The sequence below is a fragment of the Falco peregrinus genome, chromosome 6, assembly GCF_023634155.1.
Source record: "Falco peregrinus isolate bFalPer1 chromosome 6, bFalPer1.pri, whole genome shotgun sequence".
NCBI lineage: Eukaryota > Metazoa > Chordata > Aves > Falconiformes > Falconidae > Falco > Falco peregrinus.
This window is the reverse complement of record NC_073726.1, coordinates 63,835,980-63,858,899: the sequence shown is the minus strand read 5'-3', so window position 1 is coordinate 63,858,899 and position 22,920 is coordinate 63,835,980. Positions and strand designations below refer to the sequence as shown.

Genomic DNA, 22,920 nt, shown 5'->3' with positions numbered 1-22,920 from the left:
ATTTCAGAGGTCCAGTTGGCCCTCAAATAACCTGCTGTGCCTATCAGTGTAATCAGGACCAAGTCATTGTGTGAAGTAAATCATAAACAGATGGACAGCCCTGCCATGGGGCTCTACAAAGGGTAGGGGAAAGCAAAGACACAAAACAGTGCCAGAACATGACACCACGATAGCTTCACTAAATCTAAGCGTGAACAGGCTTAGGGAAATTTCTGTGTTCCCAGATGGAGAAGAGATAGGGTAAGGGAAGAAAAGGAAAGAAATCCTTGAATAGGCATCTGCCAGGATTCGTCGCAGACAGCTTTATCTGAATATCTAGAGAGGTTTGTCATAGGATAGTGTCATGGTAGCAGACACCCCTGCTCACAGCCAGCTCCCCACTGAGCTTGGGATAGTAGGTTTTGGACTGGCATGTAGGGTTTTTTTAAAGATACTCTTCATGCATTGGACGGAGAAAACACAAAAGCTGTTTCAAGTGCTATCAAGTTTTTTCACATACCAACTGTAAATTGCTTTGTTGTACCCAAGGCAGTCAGCACTTTCCAGAGGGAGCAGAAGAGGAAAAGGCATTGAATAGCTTTGGTCAGAAAAGAAATTTTTCCCCTTTCTTTCTCCTTTTTTTTCATATTTTCAGCTAAAATGTGAGAAGTTTCAACAGGAACAAACTTTTCCCTCGTGCCTTGTAGAAAAGCCATATGCTAAAATTGGGAGCTAGGACTGGATGTGGCTTTTACCTGTAGATTTTACCTGTATTAGGTAGGAGATGAAAAAGTCTACAGCAAGGAATTGGAGCTTTGACACCTGAAAAGCTTCTTTATTTCTTTACTTTTAGTACCATCAGTTTCTCAAGTCAGGCTGAGCCTTGAGTTATGATCTTGGCAGCTAAAAACAGACAAAGCTCCTTTTTGTTTAGGACATATTTAAATGCTATGCTACAGATTTCTTTCTTTTTTGGTCATTTTAAGTCTGTGCATTCAGAGCAGCATTTGCCTGTTTACTCACCGGAGTCACACAGAGGCTGAAAAAAATCAGGCTGCTTAGGAAGGCTAGAATTGGTGGGTGCCCAACTCCTCAGGTTGTAAATTGTTGGCCTCAGTCTTCAGCACCTCTGCTGGCCCCTTGTGTACAGGGAGGGAGTATTTACCAGGAGCACCTCACACATACATTTGGAAGATGATCAACTAATTAATGTTTGCTAAACGCTTTGCAGGCCTCAGGGGAAAAACAACTACGGAAAGGCAAAGTTTTATTATTGTACTGCACCTAATGTACATAAAATGTTTTCAAGGCATCAGGCACTACATAAATGTTGTGTGGTATTAAAACTGACCTGCCCTTGTCAGAGCAAGTAATAATTATGCTGAGTGATGGGAGAATCTTGCAGTTTCTTTGCTGTGAATGTTTGCCTGTTTACTAATTCAGAAAAGGTATCATCCAGCAGCTGCTGAAACCAATGACAAGCAGCCACTGGCTCAAGCCCGTCTTTAAGTATCTGCAGAAGGGTGAATTACTGAAGTAATTTATTTTGTGTAAGGCTCTGCTCTCCTCATAGGCGGGACTGTGCTCTCTAGGGCATATTTACCCAAACTGCATGCCTGGGGCTGAGGCACCTCTCAGTCCGTAAGGCTGCCGAGTGCATGAGGCCATAGGGATGAAGAATGACAAAAGAGGACCTCACTACATAGCCCATATGATGGCCTCGATTTGCAGCATGAAAATGCATGCTGATGCCTTTTAATATAAACGTAACATGAGGAAATGAACATTTGATTAAACTAAACACACGGGCCTTTTATATGCAAGGCCCTAATTTAAAGCACTGTCACCTCCATACAGAAAATACCAGCTGGAGCAGGAATGATTAAATTAAATCCTCTGGCTCTTATGTGATACCATGAATGTCTGCTGAGAGGGGAAAAAAAAATCCTTCCTCTTTATTCCTGTAGATCTGCAGCAGCCACCAAGGGACACTTCTATAGCAGGAAGGATTAAGTCTTGCATGAACTTCAGTGCTTAACGTGCTTTGGACTGGTGACATGCCCTTCGGACAGACCTACCCCATTTTTATAATTCTCTTTCTCAGCCTTTTGGGCCTCTGGCAGTCCTTTCTCCTGTTTAATTTCCTCCTTGCCTCCCTCCCACTGGGATCCTTCACCATTCAGCATTTCTGCCACCCAAGTAGAAATTTTGATTGTGTCAGACAAGTGTAGAAAGTGTAGAAAGAGAGACTCAGTGGGCTGAGGAGAGAACTGGGGGGGATTTCCTGGGAGCTGAGTGGTTTTTAAGGAGGTGATAAACAGGCAGTCTCTGCCTCTGATGGGTTTAGCCGGCTACAATGCATGGCCAGGGATTATATCACATCCACAAATAGCTGGAGCAAGGCACACATTGCACTCAGGAAGGGAGCCACTTCTGGAGAGGAGCTGCTCTTCCCCACCAAACCTAAGTCAAACAAAATGGGGAAAAAAAAAAAAAAGTACAGTGAGGGTAGTTGTGTATTAAAAGATGCCTGGCCAGGCACTATCAGCACACTGGGGACCTGCCTCTTCCTTTGTGCAGGAGAGCACCCAAGATGCCCAGTCTCACTCCCAGCTATTTATTTGCTTTTTGTTTAAGAGCACCCACATCTCTTGGCATGGGAATCTAGGACGAGGTGGAGTTGACAAATTTACAAAACTGAGATTGAACCAGATTTTCTTTCTCCTTTCTTTTTGTTTGCAGCTTGCCTCATAAAGGATTTCCTTAGTGATTTTCTTCTCTTTTCCTGCCTTTTTCCCCCCCCCCAGATCTTCTACCTGATGGCACTCATTCTGTTCTTGCTGATCACCATGTGTCAGTAGTAATGTAGGTGGAAGAGAATTTCTGACTGTTTTGGTTGCAGCTTTTGTGTTTATCTGTTTGGGTTTGGGACACTGTTCAGTTTCAGGAAGTATTTTTATCTCACAGAAGTTTCCTTGTGAACAGCGATGCTACGAAGACCTTGTTTTAGCACTGCGAAAGCTACTGGAGGTAATGCAGGTCTGTCTTCTGTCAGGAGCTGAAGTCTTTGATTTGAGAAGCAAAGTAACGTTAAAAAGAGTCGACACTGGTGTAACCTTATACTTTCTGGCTCTTTCCCCAGCACTATTAGATACATACTTAGAACCGCATTTTCCTCTGCCTTACACTGATACAACCCCAGGGAGCTGCGTGGATTTGCACCAAAGTAACAGAAGGAATTTGGCTGCAAGGTCTGCGTGTAATGTGGTTATCAGCGCATAACTGGTGTGCCAGCCTTTCCCACCACCCCTGAACTTGGCCTGTGCATCGGCACCTGCCTCTGCCTGTGCTCACACAGCTTATGTGGCGGTGGACCCGGCGAGAGGGGGACGTGAAGGCTGGAGTTAGAGGAGGTGTGAGGGTGACCAGCAGGTGATTTGAACAAAAGCCTGTAATACACCTGTAATACTAAATTTATTTGGCACACAGGGTCTTTAGGAGGAACTGGGAGGAGTTTGAGATGTCTGAAGCACCAATTGCTACTGCAGCTTTGGAAGTGCTTCAATGAGCAAAGTAACACTGCCAAACCCAGCAAGCAGCCACCAAGGGTGGGGTGAGAGCCCCAGCGCTGCATTTCCATTTGAATGGCAACACAAAGCAGATGAGAAAGGTGGCAGGTAACCCAGGTGGAATCAAAAATAAAGGGAAAGCTTGAGAGTACGTGTTTTGGATAGTCTTTTCTTGCTTCTGCAGAAAGAGGCATGAGGGCATGGAGCTGAGGATTTGCTTTAATGTTCATTTCTGAGAGCATGTGAGAAGACACAATGCTGCTGGTGAGGCTTTAGCGCTACCTACGTGCTGTAAGGATTCAAGAGGAGAGGTGCTAGGCAGCTCAGGAAGCCTCTTGCTGCTGCATCTTAAGCTGGAAATCAGGCTTCATGTCTTATTTTTCATTCCTAAAACTTGTTCTCAATTCTATAGTCAAGAACTTTGTATTTTTCTAGAAGATACCCTTCTATAGGCCTTTGTCACTGGAAATGGCCAACAGACACTTGGTGATTTTAGGCTGGCTCTTCCCTATCTTAAAGCAGTGTATCTTAAAGCAACACCTTCTGCCATGACCTGCCTCCTGGGACGAGTGGGACTCGGGATCTTCAGGGTCCTGTTTCCCCAGAAGCAAGGGCTGGCTCTGGCCTGGTGCCATGCCTCGGAGAGACATCTCACTTGGCAGGTGCAGGCTGGACTGCAGGCAGCAAAAAAGATTTTGCATGAGGACTACTTTAAGCATTTTTTTTTTTATTTGGTCCAAATTCTGAGGATAAAGCCAAGAAATTTTACTTCATCAACTTTGTCCCTGTTTTGCTGCCTGACATTGTGGGGAGGTTTTAGTTTGGTGCTTTACAGGTATTCCAGCATGTTGTTGTGGAAGTAGTAAAACATGAGACAGGCTTTCTTTAAGCCAGTTACTGATAGGTGCCTGTTAATCCTTCCCACCCCTTTTTTCCTTCCATTGATCTGTATTTTGAGTGCTGTCCTGTCTGTAACCTTTCCTTTCTTGATATGGTTGTTAGCAAGGTTGTTGTGGGGCAACCCTAATGTGAGGTGGTATTCTTGCATTTCTTCTCCCCCTCCCAGGCTGAGCGTCTCACACAGGCTTTGGTTCTGTTAGGAGACAAGCAGCTCCTAAAGGTGACCAACAAGAGGTCAAAACCTGAGGCAGATTCTTTGATCTATCAGCAGCTTTTGATCCATTTGCTCAAGAAACACTATTGACCTGTTTGTGAATCCTAGCTATGGCTATGGTGTGAATATCTCTTTTGGCAATTCGGAAAGGGGGTGGATGGGAGTCACTGGGAACGATTCTGGCTTCTTTGACTCACCGCCTCATATCCTATTGCTAGCCAAAGTCTGCATTTCAGGGGGGAGCCAATGTGGGCTGTGTAGCTATGCATACACAGATAACACAGATCTGTATCGGCAACGAAGCAGATCTGCACGCCATCCCTCTGACATGGACTTTGTCACATTCACACCTGCCCATGAGGCGTTTGATTTGGATTGCAATTTCTCAGAAACTGCAGCCGGTTGGATCTCAGACCATGACTCAGCAGCACTAGTTATGAGGAATGTGGTCTCTGCAGCCTTTGCTGCTTCCAAATTGATTTCAGGTGCACGTCACACTCTGTCAGCTACACAAAATTTTCTCTTGATTTTTTTCATTTCTGGCTGCTGAGCACCACCAGACCATGACCAATACAATAAGTGGAATTCTCTTATTCACCGATGTGTACTTGCATTATGATTCCCAAAACAGAGGTGGTAGAGGAGGGTCTGTGTCTCGCTCATCAGCTACTTTCAGGAAAAGTTAGTATCTCATCTTAAACTCTCACTGAAGATGGGATCGTGCTGGACGTTGTATGGAAGCAACTGAGGTGCAGGCATATGTTCCGTTCTGCTGACTTGGCTGTGGTGATGCTAACCACAGCCAGCAAAGAGGAGTGAGCAACTGGGAACAGTAACATCTCAAACTGAAGCAGAAAGATTGGCCAGATCTCTCCTGTCAGCACTTGGATTCCCTTGGTGTTCATTGAGGAATTAAAAGTTAGCTGGGGGTGGTGGCAAAAAATAGGTTTGCCTGCCTAGAAAACGCTAAAGCCAATACTGAAAAGCAGAGGTGGATCTGAAGGCAGTTATTTCTCTTAAGGATTTATATGGGGATTAAAACACACATCATCCTTGTAGTGCATAGGCAATTTTATAATCACTGCTGGTATTTCACCTCAGGGTACTCTGTGGGGTGAAAAATTAATTTCCCACCTTTTTCTAAGGAATAGAGGCCTGGGATTTGTTGTCAGTCATAAAGGAGAGTTTGTGGCCAAAATTCTGGACCTCAAAATAGATTGAACAGTCTGATATAGGTGAGGGTGTACCACCACATCTCCAGGAATCATGCAGAGAAATGCCACAAGATGGTACATGGCCAATCGACAGGAAAAGATACTACAAGGCTGTGCAAAGCAGAAGATAAACTGCTGTGCAAAGCAGTGGCTGCAAAATTAAAATATACATACAATGTGGTGCTTCCTTTCACCTCCCACATCTCTACTTGTCACAGAAAGGAATCTCTTAATGAAAAAACCACTAAATCTTGAATAGGGGGCAATGTAGACAGTTGTGGGTTTTTTTGCAGGAGGTTAAAGTGGCATCTTTGCACACCACCCACCCCAGCAAACCTGCCAGCAGTTGAAAGATATAAATAGGGCCATTTAGGGAGAAAAGCATATTTAAGTTCCTTTGAAATGTGCTTGGCTAAAGGAATATTTTGAAGAGAGGGAGTGGAAAAACAAATGGAAAATATTTTCTTTGAAAGGGGAAAAAAAATCAACAAACTGTCCTTCCTAAATAGAGATACTTGGCTGGTCTGTACTTTATTCAGCTGAAGGTCAGACCTTGCAAACAACTACTAAATTAGGTCCAGCTACTTTGATGCTAAAAGCATGGAAGTGCCAATAATTAAGTTGCATCAGATGTAGGAAATGACCGATGTGTCTGCCATGCTTATGATAGCAGAGCTCACTGTGCTGCCATTTGACCAACCCCTTTTTCTTTAGGTAAGAAAAAGGAATTTTCTTCTAAGGAAAATTAGCTGGTTTTACACCTTTGTTTTGTTTTCTGAACTGCTAATCCCCTGAAGGTATAGACCCTATTTGAAAGAGCAAATCAAAACTCCCATAATTTGGTGTTGTATTATTTGTTGATGTATGGTTTGATTTAGTGGCTACTTATTATATCAGGTTACCATATTATTATCTTAATTATTGACTCCAGAAGTAAGTAGAGGCATTACAAGAGAGACAGGAAGGCCCAATGGAAAAGAGCATGGCTCAGAGAATTGAACACATCACAGTGTGCTCTTCGCTCCACCACTCATGTACTCTGAGCCTGAACTCTTTCCTCAGCCAGCCTGGCTACGAAATCAGGAGGGAACACAGGGACAAGACTCAGATGCTGACCCGGGACTCAAAGACATGCAGGAGAGCGGTATAAAAAGGACAGAGAAAAGTTCTGAAAGAGAGATGTAAAATTAGCAGGAAAAAAATGAATACACGCCAACCACAGTGTGCATTTGCATCGAAGTGTGGAGCACCTGTATGGTCGCAGAGGAGCAGAGGAGCATACTTTTGCCACAAAGGCCTGAAATGTGAGTCTGATCACAGTTCATTTCCAGCCTCTGCTACTGATTTCCCTTGTGAAATCAGGTAGCCCTCAGATCCCTTTCTACAAAACAAGGATGACAAAAATCATCCTCCTGTCTTTGGTTTTAGTTGTTCAAATTATTGGAGCCATTTGTGGCTTTTACTCTCCTAGTCCTTCATTTGATAACCATCGACCTAAGCCAAAGGTTTGAGTTAGTAGGCACTACCGCAATATAAGAGCATCATTGAAAGGCTGTCAGTGCTGTCTATACTTTATGTATTGATAATATTTGACATAAACTGACAAAATATTTAATCTATTGACAAGCTGAGTTGCATCTTTCTCCCTAAGAAAGGAGCAGACGCACTGGTTCTGCTCAGCCTGTGCAAATCACTTTCTCTGGTCTTGCTTCTCTTTCCTATGCCAAAAAATGGGGATAATAGAATGTATCTATTTCCTTCCCAGAAAAGATCGGTTAATGTGAAGTGGTGCATGGTGGCTTAGTGCTGAATAAGTGGGATACCCTAATCCAGCAAGGTATCCTCGTTCTATTGTATGCCTTTTCTGCATACCATCTGGAGTTGTTCTTTGCTTAGTATTTTCAGTATGTACCATATGTTTTTGCATGAAAATTCAATAAAATATGCATTATACATGAAAAGTGCTGTAGTAAATAAAAGAAGGATGGAATCCAGTCCCCTTTGTGAACGGCAGGGGCCCCAAATCTTCATAAAAGGTTTAGTCTAGTCTGACGTCTGTGCTTTTCTCCAATTTACTCTGTGTCAGTCTTTAGGAGATGCTCCAATTTAAAACAAAACTCTGCTTTCCTGATGAGGTTATTAGATGTACTTTGGCTGCCCTCTGCTGAGAGCACTGAATAAGACAGGGAAAACGTCCTTTACCCAAGGAAGAGAATAGGGAGAAATTTTCCGTTTGTTCATGCACTAGAGTTGTGTCACTGCTGCTGGTGGTCGTCTGCGGTTCTGTGTCTCTCACTGTCTGTTTGCTGCCTGTCAGAGGGCAAAGTCTTCTGAGCTACAGACCTGTTTGGGCTTGGTGCTCACCACTCGTCGTCAAGGGCTGGGTGGTTTTGTAGACTTAGGAAATGCGGGCACAGGCATTGCCTGCCATGCAAAATTAAGCAGCATTACAGCAGGGGTGGCCACGGGAGGAAACAGGCTTCTCTCCCCAGGCACTGTTGCAGTCCTGCCGGGTGGGATTTGAGCTGTACCTCAACTCTCTGCTCGGCAGAGCAATTCACCGCTGCGTGCTGTTCCTCATCAGGATGTTGGTTTCTCCCAGTGCCACCTCCCACCCCTCCACAAGCATCACAGCATTAGCACTTTGCTTTATTTCTGTAACTGGGAAAGGGCAAAGGGTTTGCTGCAACATCAACAAGTATAACTGTTTATTGTGAACAAAGTGCTCCTGCTCTGCTCTGCTCTTGTCTTTCAGAACAAACAAAGGTCCCGTGCAGATTTTAGAGCATAAAGCAATAGCTCTGTTGTAGCTATTAATGCTCTCTGTAATGCCGTTTTTAATACTGCCTAGCAAGTTGATTTATTATTGTATCTTCAGCTGGGCTGTGCACCAAAGCGTTCCGATGATGAAGGGAATGTTATACACACATTTAATTACTGCCCACATTTTTGTATAATTTTATCATTTACTGTTTTAGATGAGACATTGAGTTCTTCTACAGGAAAAATGCCCAGTAAAAAATAGATGATTTAAAAGCTAATCTGAGATGAGTTTGGCACTTAAATGTGAGAAAATGTAATTGTTCCTTTCGTGCTGCCTTTTCAGATGGTCCCTGATTACCAAAATCTACAAGGACTCCCTTATCTGGACATGGTGATTGCAGAGACATTACGCATGTACCCACCTGCATTCAGGTATCTACCACCACCACCACCACCACCACCACCACCACCACCACCACCCCCTTATTCCACAGGGTAGATCCCTAGCTCTATAAAATGGAAATCTGCTGCTGGAAGACCAATGTGCCCTTGGTCTCTCTGCCAACATCAATACCACTTATGCATTTGAAAGCTAGAATGTGGCCTATTGAAGAAAAACTGGCTAATACTGGTATTTCTGAAGGATTTTTTTACAGTGGATTGGCCAAGATTGCTTGCTTACCATTCTTTACATCCCCCGAGGTTAGAGGATGGAGCCATTTTGCAGCAGGACTGGCCTTAGAAAGCCAGAGGCTGCTGCTTCCATATGCCTCAGTCTTCGGGGATACAGAGAAAAGACTTACCCTAGCCAGTTGGTCATTAAAGCCCTGATCTGTAGAAGGGTTGCACATTCAGAAAGCTGTATTTCACATGTATGTTTGTTTAACTTGGACCCCTGCCGCTTTGCACTTTGTGCTGTGTTATAATAGCTAAGCTAATGGCTACATCTTTAAATTTGAAAATTTTGCCCCAATTCACACAAGACTGATTTTACTAAGTTGTATTGATGAACTGAAAACAAGGGGAAAATAAATTAGAAAACTCTTTGATGTCAAATTTCCAAGTTATCATGAGCATAAGAGCTGATGTTAAGAATGGAACTTTTCAAAGTGGTCAGCCAGTTGCACTGCTTCTCGTGAAGCTGGGGGTAAATTCACATGGCTGGAAAGGAGCCAAAGCTGAGTTTGCTGTGAGAGCCTTTGAAAAATTTACCCTACAGTTCCAAACACCTTAAAATAATAGAGCTTAAAATCATATTCTCTTCCATATGTTCACAAAGATTGGAAGTCAAGATTTTGTCCATGGACATCTGCAGGATTGTTCAGAGAGTAAATGTCGAAGATACTTGCTCCTGGATGAGATGACTGGGCTTTACTATGTTATACATGGTATGCAAGTGGAAATTGTTTCGCCACTTAAAAGCATCAGGGATCTTTGTGTTTCAGCTGAAACACTGGGAAACAATCAGTGTTTGTCAGATTGGAAATAAAACGGGAATGGAGCAAAACTTGTTCCAAAGTTTCCGTTGGCATTGTCAGTGGTGTTTATTGATCTGGCTTTTACTCGGATGGATATGAAATGGATAGGACAGCCCAGTGCCTCGGAAAGATTCTAATTGCCTATGACAAGGATAATGCTGAGTTAGGGGAAAATTCAGTAGCAGCCAAGCTTGTTATAAAATGAGTTGGTTTTTTTTAATAGATGTACTTACTAGCCAGACAACTTTCTTCCCGAGAACTCATGTTTCCACTATCGCCAAATTCATATAAGGATGAGAAGAGTGGCTTGTCAATGTGTTTTTTAGCATGCCAGTGTCTTGTTCCAGGTTCGGAGCCTCTGTTATTTATTTGTCTATGAGAAAGAGAGAGATGGGTGACAGCAAGGAAAGAATGTGTTCCTGTAATGATACCAGACTGACAGACCTGAAACTGAAATCTTTGTTCAACTTTGTAGGCACAGCGCAGGGAGTAGCAAAGGGACCTCCTTGCACGTTGTCTTGCCCCTGTGCTCCCAGCTGGTGCCAGGGCATAGCCCCTAGGCTAATAGCACAGCACCTGCCTGGGTCTGGGATGCTTTGGGATCTGCAGCAACCACCAAAGCACCAAAAGATCTGGATCAGGATCTGCCCCCACACATGTACACTGACACACCACTTTTTTTACAAGATCTACCGACCCAAGCTCAGCTTTGGCAGGCAGCTTTTCTCAGTCTTCTTGTCACAATTATGTTCCTAAGGACAGTCCTTGGCACCTATCACCACAGGGTGGGAGGAAACTGGAGAGTTTTGTTGCTAACATCATGCCTATCTTTGATGAGTGTATGTGAAATGCAGGTTTCCAAGGCTTGTAAGTTGGTTATATTTTTCTAGCAGCAGCTGAACACTTAGCCCTAACATTAAAACCATCCCTTACTAAATTTCAGGTGCTGTCCCAACATGGGGGAGCTTCTCAAATAAACAAACTCAAAACTATATTTGTTATCATTTTTTCCTAAAAGCAAATGAGCATGTTCTTTCTGCCTTTTATTAGAGGTAACTGAGAATTTAATCTGCAGTTTTTGTAAAAAATGAGTCTAAAACCAACATTAGCAGCAAAATTACAATTTAACAGTTAACATTTTGGAAAACTGTAAGCAATGAAGTGCTTTACTGTGAAAAGGACAGAAGCTGACCAGCTGGGTTGGAGCTGTGTGCTTCTAGGTGGAGGTGATTGTAACCTGGGAAGACATTAGCATCAGCAACAGTTGCTGTACTTATCTACTGGGGAAGTCTTACTCCTGAAATTGCAGGGACAGTCCAGCTGAAGAGGTTGACTTTTATGGTTCCCTCCTGCTGTGTTTTTACCTTTATTAATCATCTGGGATACATGACACTGTTTCAGGTTCACTCGGGAGGCAGCTAAAGACTGCATAGTGCTGGGGCAGCGTATTCCAGCTGGGGCTGTCATTGAAACCGCAGTTGGACATCTCCACCACAACCCTGAGTTCTGGCCAGAGCCTGAGAAGTTCATTCCCGAGAGGTATGTGGAGTGATGCTTTTAGTTCTTAGGTTGAAGTCTTTATTTGGGCCTGTTTAGATCGAAGGCCTGCCTTAAATGCTGTTTCATGTGTTAGGGTGGACACAGGACTCCAGCCTGTCCAGTGGAGATGCCAGGTCCTGCTGCTCCTTCACAGCCACAGTCACCCCCTCTTCACCCAAAACACTATTTCCAGCAAGAGGAGCACAGTTTAATTTGGAACATAAAAATATGTGATGTCTACCAAATCAGACAAGAGGTGATAGTAATGCATCCCTCAGAGAGTGCAAAGTTTGGTCAAAGTTGAAATGTGGTGCAGGTTTTCAGACCTGTTTCCAAATTAGGTGCTGCAAGTAGTGTGGCCTTTGGATGCAGAAACTGAAGTGAGACAGTATATTCACCGGGACGAGGTACCCAGGAAACTCGTCCACCTCCTGGCTGGTTTAGAGCAGCCTTTCACTTGAGATCTTGTAATGGTGTGGGTACACAGTGAGTGGGGAACCTACCCCATCTCCCACTGGGAATTTGCTCTCTGTCCATAAGTTAGGATCCTGGGTTCTTAGCTCTGCTTAGCAAGACATACTTTCACATGGAGCCGAAGGCTGAATTCCCTTCAGCCAGGGGAGGTGTGGGGCACTGTCAAATTGTGGGTTTGTACCCTGCCCTACCTTAGAGATGCTGAGTTGAGCTTACAGGGGGAATTTCAGTTGATGTGGTGTTTTGTGGAAGAACAAATTAGTTTTGTGGGCAGCTATACTTTAGGCTGTTCTGTGGGCAGCTGCATTTTAAGCTACCACTGTGTTGAAAAGTCTAGAAGAAAAAAACCCTGCATGCTCCACAAACAACTGGGTGTGAGGCAGGCAGCCCAGAACCATCTTTGCCAGTAAGACAACACATGTACGGTGTAGGTGGGTTTGCCCAGTGCTCCTTCTGGAGCAAATATTGGCATATGCTCTATCAGACACCTTAGGCCATGACAAAGAACAATGCCAATGTTAGAAAAGCCCAGAGCTTTTGTTGGGGAGGACTCTTAGCAACAACTGGAAGTCTGGAGTGGTGTTTAGCAATGCTTATTTAAAAATGCTGTCTTAATTGTTTGTTCACCACTTTAACTGTAGTATGAAAGCACATTACAGGGTAAAACGGATAGTGGGGGCTTCAGTCCCCTTGACTCATACGGTGCTGTTTGTTATGAATTGGAGATGAATTCTCTTTTGAAATCTCCCGGAGGAATGAAGCACGATTACTAACACTCTCCCCCACTTGTATCAGTTGGTAGTGTTAGTAAGAATTATAAAATAACAGCTTAACAAAAAATAAGTTTTCAGCTACAGGCTTTTCCCCCCTAATATTTTGTTTTGAAATCTGCCTCAGGAATAATACAAGGGAGACTAAATTTACCAGTATGATAAATGGGGGTAAGCAAGGCAAGCATTGCATTAACCTGTTTGCATGGAATATGCAACAGCGCTCAGTCCATGAGTTAATGGTCCTTCAGTTGCAAATTACGGGCTTCTATAGTACTGCGGCAGTAGCCCAATCTTATTTAGGATATCTGAGCATGAGGGTGGGGTTAGCAGAAATACACAATACTATTTTTTTCCAAACCTCAAAATACCCTGTATTACCTCTCATCTCTTTCTACCCTGTGTGAGTTTGCTGGGCCTTTGTAGTCTAAAGTTCTTGCAAATTGTATCCAAACAGGCGATTTTCAGGGATGACCCTATACATGAAGGACAGGACCTTAATCCACATATAGAACTGGAAAAGTAGTTCTGTACTACCAGAACAGCTCCAAATACCTTATGACACAGGAGGTCTATGTAGATTTACAGGGTAATGCCATCACTGAAAAGGTGTCTTTTTTTTTAAGGAACCACTCTGATCAGTGACTCAGCACAGGCCAGATGAGCTTCAGCTTGTTGATTATGCATTGGCCCTAATAACTTGTGCTGACTCAAACTCTGTACTCTTGTCGGTACATATTCTGTCCAGTATACATCCATCTTTGCATATGCTGGCAAACAGATTTTGCTTTTTTCCTTTGGACTGCTGTTCAAATAGAAATTTTGTTTCCTTCCTTGCGGGTGGGGGTGCGGGAAGAAAGAAAAAACCCTCATTTCTAATGGGTTGGGCAAGTATTTTAAAGCTGGGTAGTTGATGCAGATCTGCATAACAGACTGTCACATTAATCAGTCGTTTCAATTGGACTGAGGTACTTCAGCTCTAAGAACAGAACTGTCTGCCATTTCAAGGTTTCCCAACTGGGAACCTGGTCTCTTTGTGCCAAGAGCAGAAAGAAAGGCTTTACTGAATTGTAATAACAGTTTACTGTGGCCTGCCCAGTCCCATGAGATTTCATCTCCCCTTGCAAGCTTCAAAGAGAAGTTCCCGTTGATCTGCATCTGTGATGCACAGCAAAGAAGCGGTGTTGCTGCTTCTAGCTAGTTCACATTGCAGCCCATTAGTTTCCTCTTAGGTGTAACCTCTCCCTCATACGTGCAAATGTCTATGTGGCTAGCTTGTCTGCACCTGAAGTTATCATTCTTCTAGGCATCTTCATGAACTTAAAGCAATTCACTGAAGACAGATTGGAATTAATACTAATGTCTCCGTCCCCTCCTGGCATCACCAACTGACAAAGGCTGATGGCCATAAGTCAATTATCTGTTTACTTAAGGTTGTCAGCCCCATCAGGACATAATCTGCCAATAGTCCCTTTGATGTGTCCATTAACAATTGAAACAATCACCTTTTGATATGTAAATGAAAAACGCGGAATCAGGAGTAAAAAACATTTATTGGACTGTTTTCCATCTCTGCACCTTCTAGGTTTACAGAGGAGGCCAAGAAGGAACGACATCCCTTTGCATACTTGCCTTTTGGGGCAGGACCCCGTGGCTGCATTGGCATGAAAATGGGTTTGCTGGAGACAAAAATGACTCTGCTGAGGATTTTGCAGAAGTTTAAATTTAAGACCTGCCCAGAGACTGAGGTTTGTACGCGTAGAGGCTTAAAGGCCACACTTACCAACTCCAGGCAGTTGACAGCATGTCCTAGACAGGATGACTGACTTGCCTTTGTGAATTTCTCTTTGTTTGAGACAACTGCTAGAGCCACTTCCATAATAACGAGGGACAAGAGGCCTGGACTGCATGTTTTAATCAAAATGTGATCTAACCTTTATGCTTTTTCCAACAAAACAAAGTTACACAGCCCTGCCTTAGTGAAGAGCAGTCTAGCAACACTGCAGTCGAAATACCTTGATTTATACAGGGTAAGAACAGGTGTACATCTTTCCTGGGATCTCAGCACTTTTAGTATATGCCTATTGCTATATAAATTGCACCTAGCACTTACTCAGCAACTGTAGAGTTTACAGAGTTAATTTTTTTCTGTTCAGATCTACAGTATAGCTGGGCAACCACTGCCTCAGCCTCTGGCTGTAAATTCTGTTTAATATTATACTACCACAGCTGACTGTAAAACAAGTACTTTACAGCTTCCTCAGTAATCCTGGTATGAATTGATCCCCCAGCAAAAAACGTCTGTCTGTATGTGGGGGTGTTATACACACATAAGCAAATACATACAATTGTACATAAGATGCTCTTTTTTTTCTTTTAGATTCCTTTGCAGCTGAAATCAAAAGCCACACTTGGACCGAAAAATGGAGTCTACATTATGCTAGAATCTCGCTAAATGAAAATGTACATCCTGAAGCCTCCTGGGATGGGACCCTTTGTTCAGTGACTCACTGGGTATAATCATTTTTCAAAACCCCAAAGACAGGTAGGAGCCTGTCTCATTGATGGTAGATGTAGTAGATGCTGCCTCACTGCCCTCTTGTGGGAGAGCCTCCAGTCACTTTTATCAATGAGACATGGGCTCCACGGTCTTTTTGGTGGTTTTCAAATTGCTGTGAATAGTATCTGTGGAGAAGCATCCCACTTTCACTTGCTTTTCTACATTATGCTTTCTTTCACTCATCTTTGAGAATGCTTTCTTCATGCTCAAGTTCAATAAATGGAGCAGATGTTAAGCATACACACACTCTAAAATATATTTTAATTAAAATTGTTTCTCTCACATATCCTTTTCATGCACTTGTAAGTCCATGCTCTAGAAAAAGTCCAAGAGACACCACAGTTATAGCAGAAGACTTGGGATCCAGCGCACTGGATTTTATCATGAACTCCGCTAAACACCAAAGCTGAGTTTCCTGCACAATGCTTAATCTCTCCCTGTGTCTGTAAAGCGGAAGGGGTTGCACCTTCTTCGTGCTTTTAAAATGATTTCAAATACACTTAGATCAACAATTTGCACTTGGCACATTGCATTGACATGACTGAAAAGGAATGAAGAGTTCCCCTGCTTACCAGTTAAGTTCCAGTAATAAGACCAAAGAAATGAGGTGACAGCCATTTTGCTGGCTGCTGAGCTGCGGTTGGAAGGGTGGAGAAAAAGAAGATACAAATTTAAAGAAAGCAAGAGGACTGGAGGAAATTTAAGGGTAATCAGAAGGTGTTGGTACAACATCTGCTTCAGGCTGAGACCTTTTCCTTTCCAGCCATTGCAGTTGGCACCATCTTTGCTGGGTCATTGACTCAAGGAAATTGAGTGCTGCATGCACTAGAGCCAACGGCAAAGGAGTGGGTCCAGGATCATCAGTCTCAGCAGCTCTCTTGATTCCTTATGTGACCCTGGCGCAGGTCACATCCCACGTGCCTCACTCCACTTGGGAGGGAACTTGTCCGATTGCCAGCTGCAGCAGCATCATGGATCCATTCAAGCTGCATGACTGTGCACATGCATCTTCACAGCCAAGGTGGCTGTATGCTTCCACTCTTCACATTCCCTCCGTGCTCTTAGTGGAGCATCGGACAGCAGTGATCAATTGACCAGAAAAAATCAACCACCTTTCCTTCATTGGGCACCACAAACTGGTTGGTTGTACAACTGTGCTGGTTTTGGCTGGAATAATTTTCTTCTCAGCAGCTAGTATGGGGCTATATTTTTTGGATTTGTATTTTGTTACTGCTGAGCAGGGCTTACACAGAGTCATGGCCTTTTCTGCTTCTCACCCCACCCCACCAGCAAGTGGGCTGAGAGTGCACAAGAAGTTATGAGGGGACACAGCCAGGACAGCTGACCCCAACTGACCAAAAGGATATTCCATACCCTATGACACCATGCTCAGCATATACAGCTGGGAGAAAGAGAAGGAAGGGGGAATGTTCGGAGTTATGGCATTTGTTTTCCAAGTAACCATTACATATGATGGAGCCCTGCTTTTCTAGCGATGGCTGAACACCTGCCTGCTAATGGGAAGCAGTGAATGAATTCCTTGTTTTGCTTTGCTTGTGTGTGCAGCTTTTGCTTTACCCATTAAACTGTCTTTATCTCAATCCACGAGTTTTCTTAGTTCTACTTTTCCAATTCTTTCCCCCATCCCACTGGCAGTGGGGATTCAGCAAGTGGCTGCGTGGTGCTTAGTTGCTGGCTGGGATTAAATCACAACAACAAAACCATGAGAGGAGATGGTCTCAGTCTCAGGATCCTTTTTTTTTCTTAAAAAAAATAAAGAGATCTATAAATATATATATTTTATAAATAGCAATTTTTTTATGGCACTATGAAAATAAGGAAGCACATTTTTGTTCTTTGCAAGTGTTGACCTTCTGCCTGCTGACATATTCTGTTCAAGGTTTCCTTAGGTACAGCGTCTTTTTTGGTGGCATGCACAGAGAAGTGTCATTGGCAGCAGGAGGAAGAGACTGACTGCTCAGCTTCACTGCAAGGATTGCTGGAAGGAACCATCTGCTCACTGATCCCTAGCTAGTTCTCCAGTTTCTCTCCAGCAAGCACCTTTTTCTGTCTTCATCCCACATGCTGCCTTAACACTGATCAAATTACTGTATCTTGCTCCTACCTGAAGGTTTTGTCTTTCACTTTTGTGGGACTTTTTTTTTTTTTTTTTTTTTTCAAACCAGAACTGTACAGGTAGTAGTAGTGAAGTACTGATCAGGCAGTCTTGGAATTCCTTCTGTTTCCACGGAGCACCTCTGGCGTACTAAACAGAAGTGCCCTGTTACAAACACACTGATTATATGAATTACTGATGGAGTGATTGATATTTATTCGAAAAGCAACACACTGTATATACCCTAGTTTCTACATGTTATCCATCATTTTTGCATCTTGAAAATAGGATGCTGGCAGCTGATTTACTGTACAGCTTATACATACAAGTGGCAAAAAGTTGGATGGGCCCTGCCTAAAAACTTCTCACCTACCTGAATGAGCAGGAAGCTCATTCCAGTCTGAAGTCAGCTGTCAAAGGCTTGTTTGTCCCTTCAAAATTCTTTTATTGTTTTTCTTCCTTACATGAATTAGCAAGTTGTTGTGTAATTTATTTTTGAGGAAATACTCCAAGCCTAAATCAGGCTTTGACCTTTCTTCCATGTGCTTTTGTACGGACTGTTCTACAGCTTCTCTCGATGCTGTTTATATCCTCAATATTTATCCAAGAAAGTGCCACTGATGTGTAGAGTAGTTGAACGAGTCATATTCCTGTGCCTGAACAGAGCATAATCATAGAATCATAGAATGGTTTGGGCTGGAAGGGACCTTAAAGATCATCTAGTTCCAGCACCCCTGCCACAGGCAGGGACACCTTCCACTAGACTAGGTTGCTCAAAGCCCCATCCAGCAAGACCAGGGATGGGTCGTCCACAACTTCTCTGGGCAACCTGGTCCAGTGCCTCACCACCCTCACAGTAAAGGATTTCTTCCTGATATCTAATCTACCCCCTTCCAGCTGAAAGCCATTTCTCTTTGTCCTATCACTACATGCCCTTGTACAAAGTCCCTCTCCAGCTTTCTTGTAGGCCCCCTTTAGGTACTGGAAGGCTGCCGTAAGATCTCCCCAGAGCCTTCTCTTCTCCAGGCTGAACAACCTCAACTGTCTCAGCCTGTCTTCATAAGAGAGAGGTGCTCCAGCCCTCTGATCATCTTCGTGGCTCTCCTCTGGACTCACTCCCACAGGTCCGTGTCCTTCTGTTGGGGGCCCCAGACCTGAATGCAGTACTCCAGGTAGGGTCTCATGAGAATAGAGAAGAGGGGGAGAATCACCTCCCTCAACCTGCTGGCCACGCTTGTTTTGATGAAGCCCGGGATACAGTTGGCTTTCTGGGATGCAAACGCACATTACTGGGTCATGCTGAGCTTTTCACCCACCAAAACCCCTAAGTCCTTCTCCTCAGTGTCAATCCATTCTCTGCCCAGCCTGTAATTGTGTTTGGGATTGCCCTGACCCATGTGTACAACCTTGCACTTGGTCTTGTTGAACTTCATGAAGTTCATATGGGCCCACCTCTGAAGCCTGTCGAGGTCCCTCTGGATAGCATCCCTTCCCTCCAACGTGTTGACCCAACCGCACAGCTTGGTGTAATCAGCAAACTTGCTGAGGGTGCATTTGATCCCACTGTCCCTGTTACCAACAAAGCCATTAAGCAGTGCTGGTCCCAATACCAATCCCTGAGAGAAAAAATGAGACCACTCATCACTGGTCTCCACTTGGATACTGAGCTGTTGACAGCAGCTCTTTGAGTGTGATCATCCAGTCAATTCCTTATCCACCAAATGTTCCAGCTGTTAAATCCATGTCTCTCCAGTTTAGAGACAAGGATGTTGTGTGGGAAGTGTCAAATGCTTTGCAGAAGTCTGGGTAGATGCCATCAGCTGACCTTCCCTTATCCATCAATTCTGTAACCCCATCATAGAAGGCCACCAAATTTGTCAGGCTTGATTTGCTGTTAGTGAAGCTATATTGCCTGTCACCAATCACCTCCTTATCTTCCCTGTGCCTTCGCATAGTTTCCAGGAGGATCTGCTCCATGATCTTGCTGGGCACAGAGGTGAAGCTGACTGGTTGTAGTTCCCCAGGTCTTAAAAATGGGGGTTATGTTTCCCCTTTTGGAGTCAGTGGGAACTTCACCAGACTGCCACAGCTTCTCAAACATGATGGACAGTGGCTTAGCAATTTCATCTGCCAGTACCCTCAGGACCCAGGGATGCATCTCATCAGGTCCTATGAAGCTGTGCACCTTCAGATTCCTCGAATGGTCTCAAACCTGATCTTCTCCTACCATGGGTGGTTTTTCTTTCTCCCAGTCCTTGCCTTTGCCTTCTGCAACTTGGGTGGTATGGCTTCACTTGGTGAAGACTGAGGCAAAAAAGTTGTTGAGTACCTCAGGCCTTCTCCATATCCTGAGTAACCAGGTCTCCTGTTTCCTTCTGGAGAGGGCCCACATTTTCCCTAGTCTTTCTGTTATCACCGACGTACCTATAGAAGCTTTTCCTGTTGCCCTTGATGTCCCAGGCCAGATTTAATTCTACCAGGACTTTAGGTTTCCCAACCTGATCCCTGGCTACTCACACAACTTCCCTGTATCCCTCTGTAGTGGGTTTGCACGGTAAGGTTTTGGTAGCGGGGGGCACTACAGGGGTGGCTTCTGTGAGAAGCTGACGGAAGCTTCCCCTATGTCCAGTGGAGCCAATGCCAGCCGGCTCCAAGATGGACCTGCTGCTGGCCAAGGCTGAGCTAATCAGTGACAGTGGTAGCACCTCTGTAATAGCATATTAAGAATGGGGGGAGGGGGGGTCCTAACCAAAACCATTTTACCAGCAGAAGAGAGGAGTGAGACTGTGTGAGAGCAACCATGCTGCAGACACCAAGGTCAGTGAAGAAAAAGGGCAGGAGGTGCTCCAGGCGCTGGAGCAGAGATTCCCCTGCAACCCGTGGTGAAGCTCGTGGTGAGGCAGCTGTGCCCCTGCAGCCCATGGAGGACCCTGCACCAGAGCAGGTGGATGCCCAAAGGAGGCTGTGACCCCATGGGAAGCCCACACTGGAGCAGGGTCCTGGCAGGACCTGTGGCCCTGTGGAGAGAGAAGCCCAGGTTAGAGCAGGTTTGCTGGCAGGACTTGTGACCCCACGGGGGACCCACGCTGGAGCAGTGTGTGGAGAACTGCAGCCTGTAGTAAGGACTCACGCTGGAGAAGTTCATGCAGAACTGTAGCAGGGCAAGAGTGTGAGGAGTCCTTCCCCTGAGGAGGGAGGAGTGCTAGAAAGAACGTGTGATGAACTGACTGCGAACCTCATTCCCATTCCGCCTGTGCCACTGGCAGGGAGGAAGAAGAGAAATCAGGAATTAAGTTAAGCCCAGGAAGAAGGGAGAGGTGGAGGGAAGGTGTTTTTTCTCATTTGAATGGTAGTAAATCAAACTAATTTCCCCAAGTCGAGTGTGTTTTGCCTGTGATGGTAACTGTTGAATGATCTTCCTGTCCCTGTCTCTACCCACGAGCCTTTCATTATATTTTCTCTCCCCTGTCTAGTTGAGGGGCGGGGAGTGATAGAGCAGCTTTGGTGGGCACCTGGCATCCAGCCAGAGTCAAGCCACCACATCCTCCCAGACTACCTGTCCTTGCTTCCACCCTCTCTAGGCTTCCTTTTTGTGTTTCAGTTTGTCGAGGAGCTCCTTGTTCTCCATGCAGGCCTCCTGGCATTTTTGCCTGACTTCGTTGGGATGTGTCGCTCCTGAGCTTGGAGGAGGTGATCCTTGAATATTAACCAGCTTTCTTGGGTCCGTCTTCCTTCCAGGGCTTTATCCCATGGTCCTCTACCAAGCAGATCCCTGAAGAGGCCAAAGTCTGCTCTCCTGAAGGCCAGGGCAGAGAGCTTGCTGTGCATGCTCCTTGCTGCCCTGAGGATCTTGAACTCCACCATTTTGTGGTCAGTGCAGCAGCGCTTCCCTTGAGCTCCACATTCCCCACCAGCCCCTCCTTGCTGGTGAGAACAAGGTCCAGCACAGCACCTCTCTTCATCCGCTCCTCTATCACTTGGAGAAGGAAGCTGTCGTCAATGTATTCCAGGAGCCTCCTGGATTGCTTGTGCCCTGCTGTGTTGTCCCCCCAACAGATATCAAGGTGGTTAAAGTCCCCCATGAGAACGAGGACTTGTGTGAGGCTGCTCCTATCTGTCTATAGAGGGCCTCAGCTGCTTGGTCTTCCTGGTTAGGTGGCCTGTAGCACACCCCCGCTATGTCACCTGTCCCTGCTCCTTACCCATCTTCAGGTGGAGCTCCATGCACTCCAGCTGGTCATTGACACAAAGGGCAACACCCCCACCTCTTCTACTCAGCCTGTCCTTCCTAAAAAGCCTGTACCCTTCCATTCCAACACTCAAGTCATGGAAGTCATCCCACCACTTCTCTGCGATGTCAGTAAGATCATAGCCCTGCAGGCGTGCATGTCTCAAACTCCTCTTGTTTGTTCCCCATGCTATGTGCATTTGCATCTCTGCGTTTAAGCTGGGCCCCTGATGAAGCTGACCTACTGGCTGGAGTGGCCATAATTCCTTTGTACTGCTCTTCAGGTGCTCTCCTGCTGACCAGGCTCTGGGCTTCTACTTCTGGCACGGGCGTCAAACTGGTAGGAGTGGGATGAATTGGTGTTCCCCTCCCCTGGTATCATCTTGAATACTGTGTTGACTCCACCGGTAAAAACCAACACCGCAGTGGCTGCAACTGTACATCACATTTTACGGGGTTGCAGACTGCACCAAGAGTCTTTCCCAGGCGCTTCTAAGTTGAACATGGATAGTACGTGCGCAAGTAAACTCACTTGGGTCTGGTCTAACATTTTTTCATCTGTCCTGCAAAGTTTTCTGGTTAGGAGGTATTGGCTGTTTTCACCTGTTTGTACTGTTATGGAATAGAGGAATTATTTTTACAGCTGTGGGCCAAGTCAGAGTTCTGGAAATGCATCATCCCTTGTTCTACATGCAGGCCTAGCAAGACAGCTAGAGAAGTAAGACAGACGAAAGGCTGCCAACTTTGTAGTAACGTAGGAAGAGCCCCAAGCCATTTCCTCCTTTTAAACAACAGCTGCTGATAGTCAACAGACACTGCATAGACATTTTACCAGGACACTTGATGGTGCTGGCCCTCACCCTGGCTGTGTGGGCTCAGCAGCACACCTAAAGAGTGCGCTGTGTCGAGGGACCTGTGCTGCTCTAGCCCCCTGGAAGCACACATTTGCAAAAAACAAGATGAAAACTGGCAGCAGCTCTCCAAACCTGGTAATAATCTGGTGATATCATGTTAATCACAGTGCATTTGTGCACCCACATAACATGGTCCCAAACTGATCCCAAGCAGAGCTGGCTTCAGGATTCATTAAAAAAACCCACAAACACCAAACTACCA

At 44.9% G+C, this 22,920-nt stretch overlaps 1 protein-coding gene across 3 annotated transcripts in view; it reads left to right on the top strand.

The window, feature by feature from the left end:
• TBXAS1 (thromboxane A synthase 1) overlaps positions 1-17,061 on the top strand; it is a 230,993-nt gene extending 213,932 nt beyond the window's left edge. For all 3 annotated transcript variants that reach the window (XM_027784040.2, XM_005235576.4, XM_055809336.1), the window contains 4 exons: positions 8,983-9,071; positions 11,519-11,656; positions 14,486-14,648; positions 15,281-17,061. In XM_027784040.2, the coding sequence (XP_027639841.1) occupies positions 8,983-9,071; positions 11,519-11,656; positions 14,486-14,648; positions 15,281-15,355 (465 nt within the window). In that variant the 3' untranslated portion in view covers positions 15,356-17,061. The remainder of the gene's footprint in view (positions 1-8,982; positions 9,072-11,518; positions 11,657-14,485; positions 14,649-15,280) is intronic.
• The last annotated feature ends 5,859 nt before the right edge of the window (positions 17,062-22,920 follow it).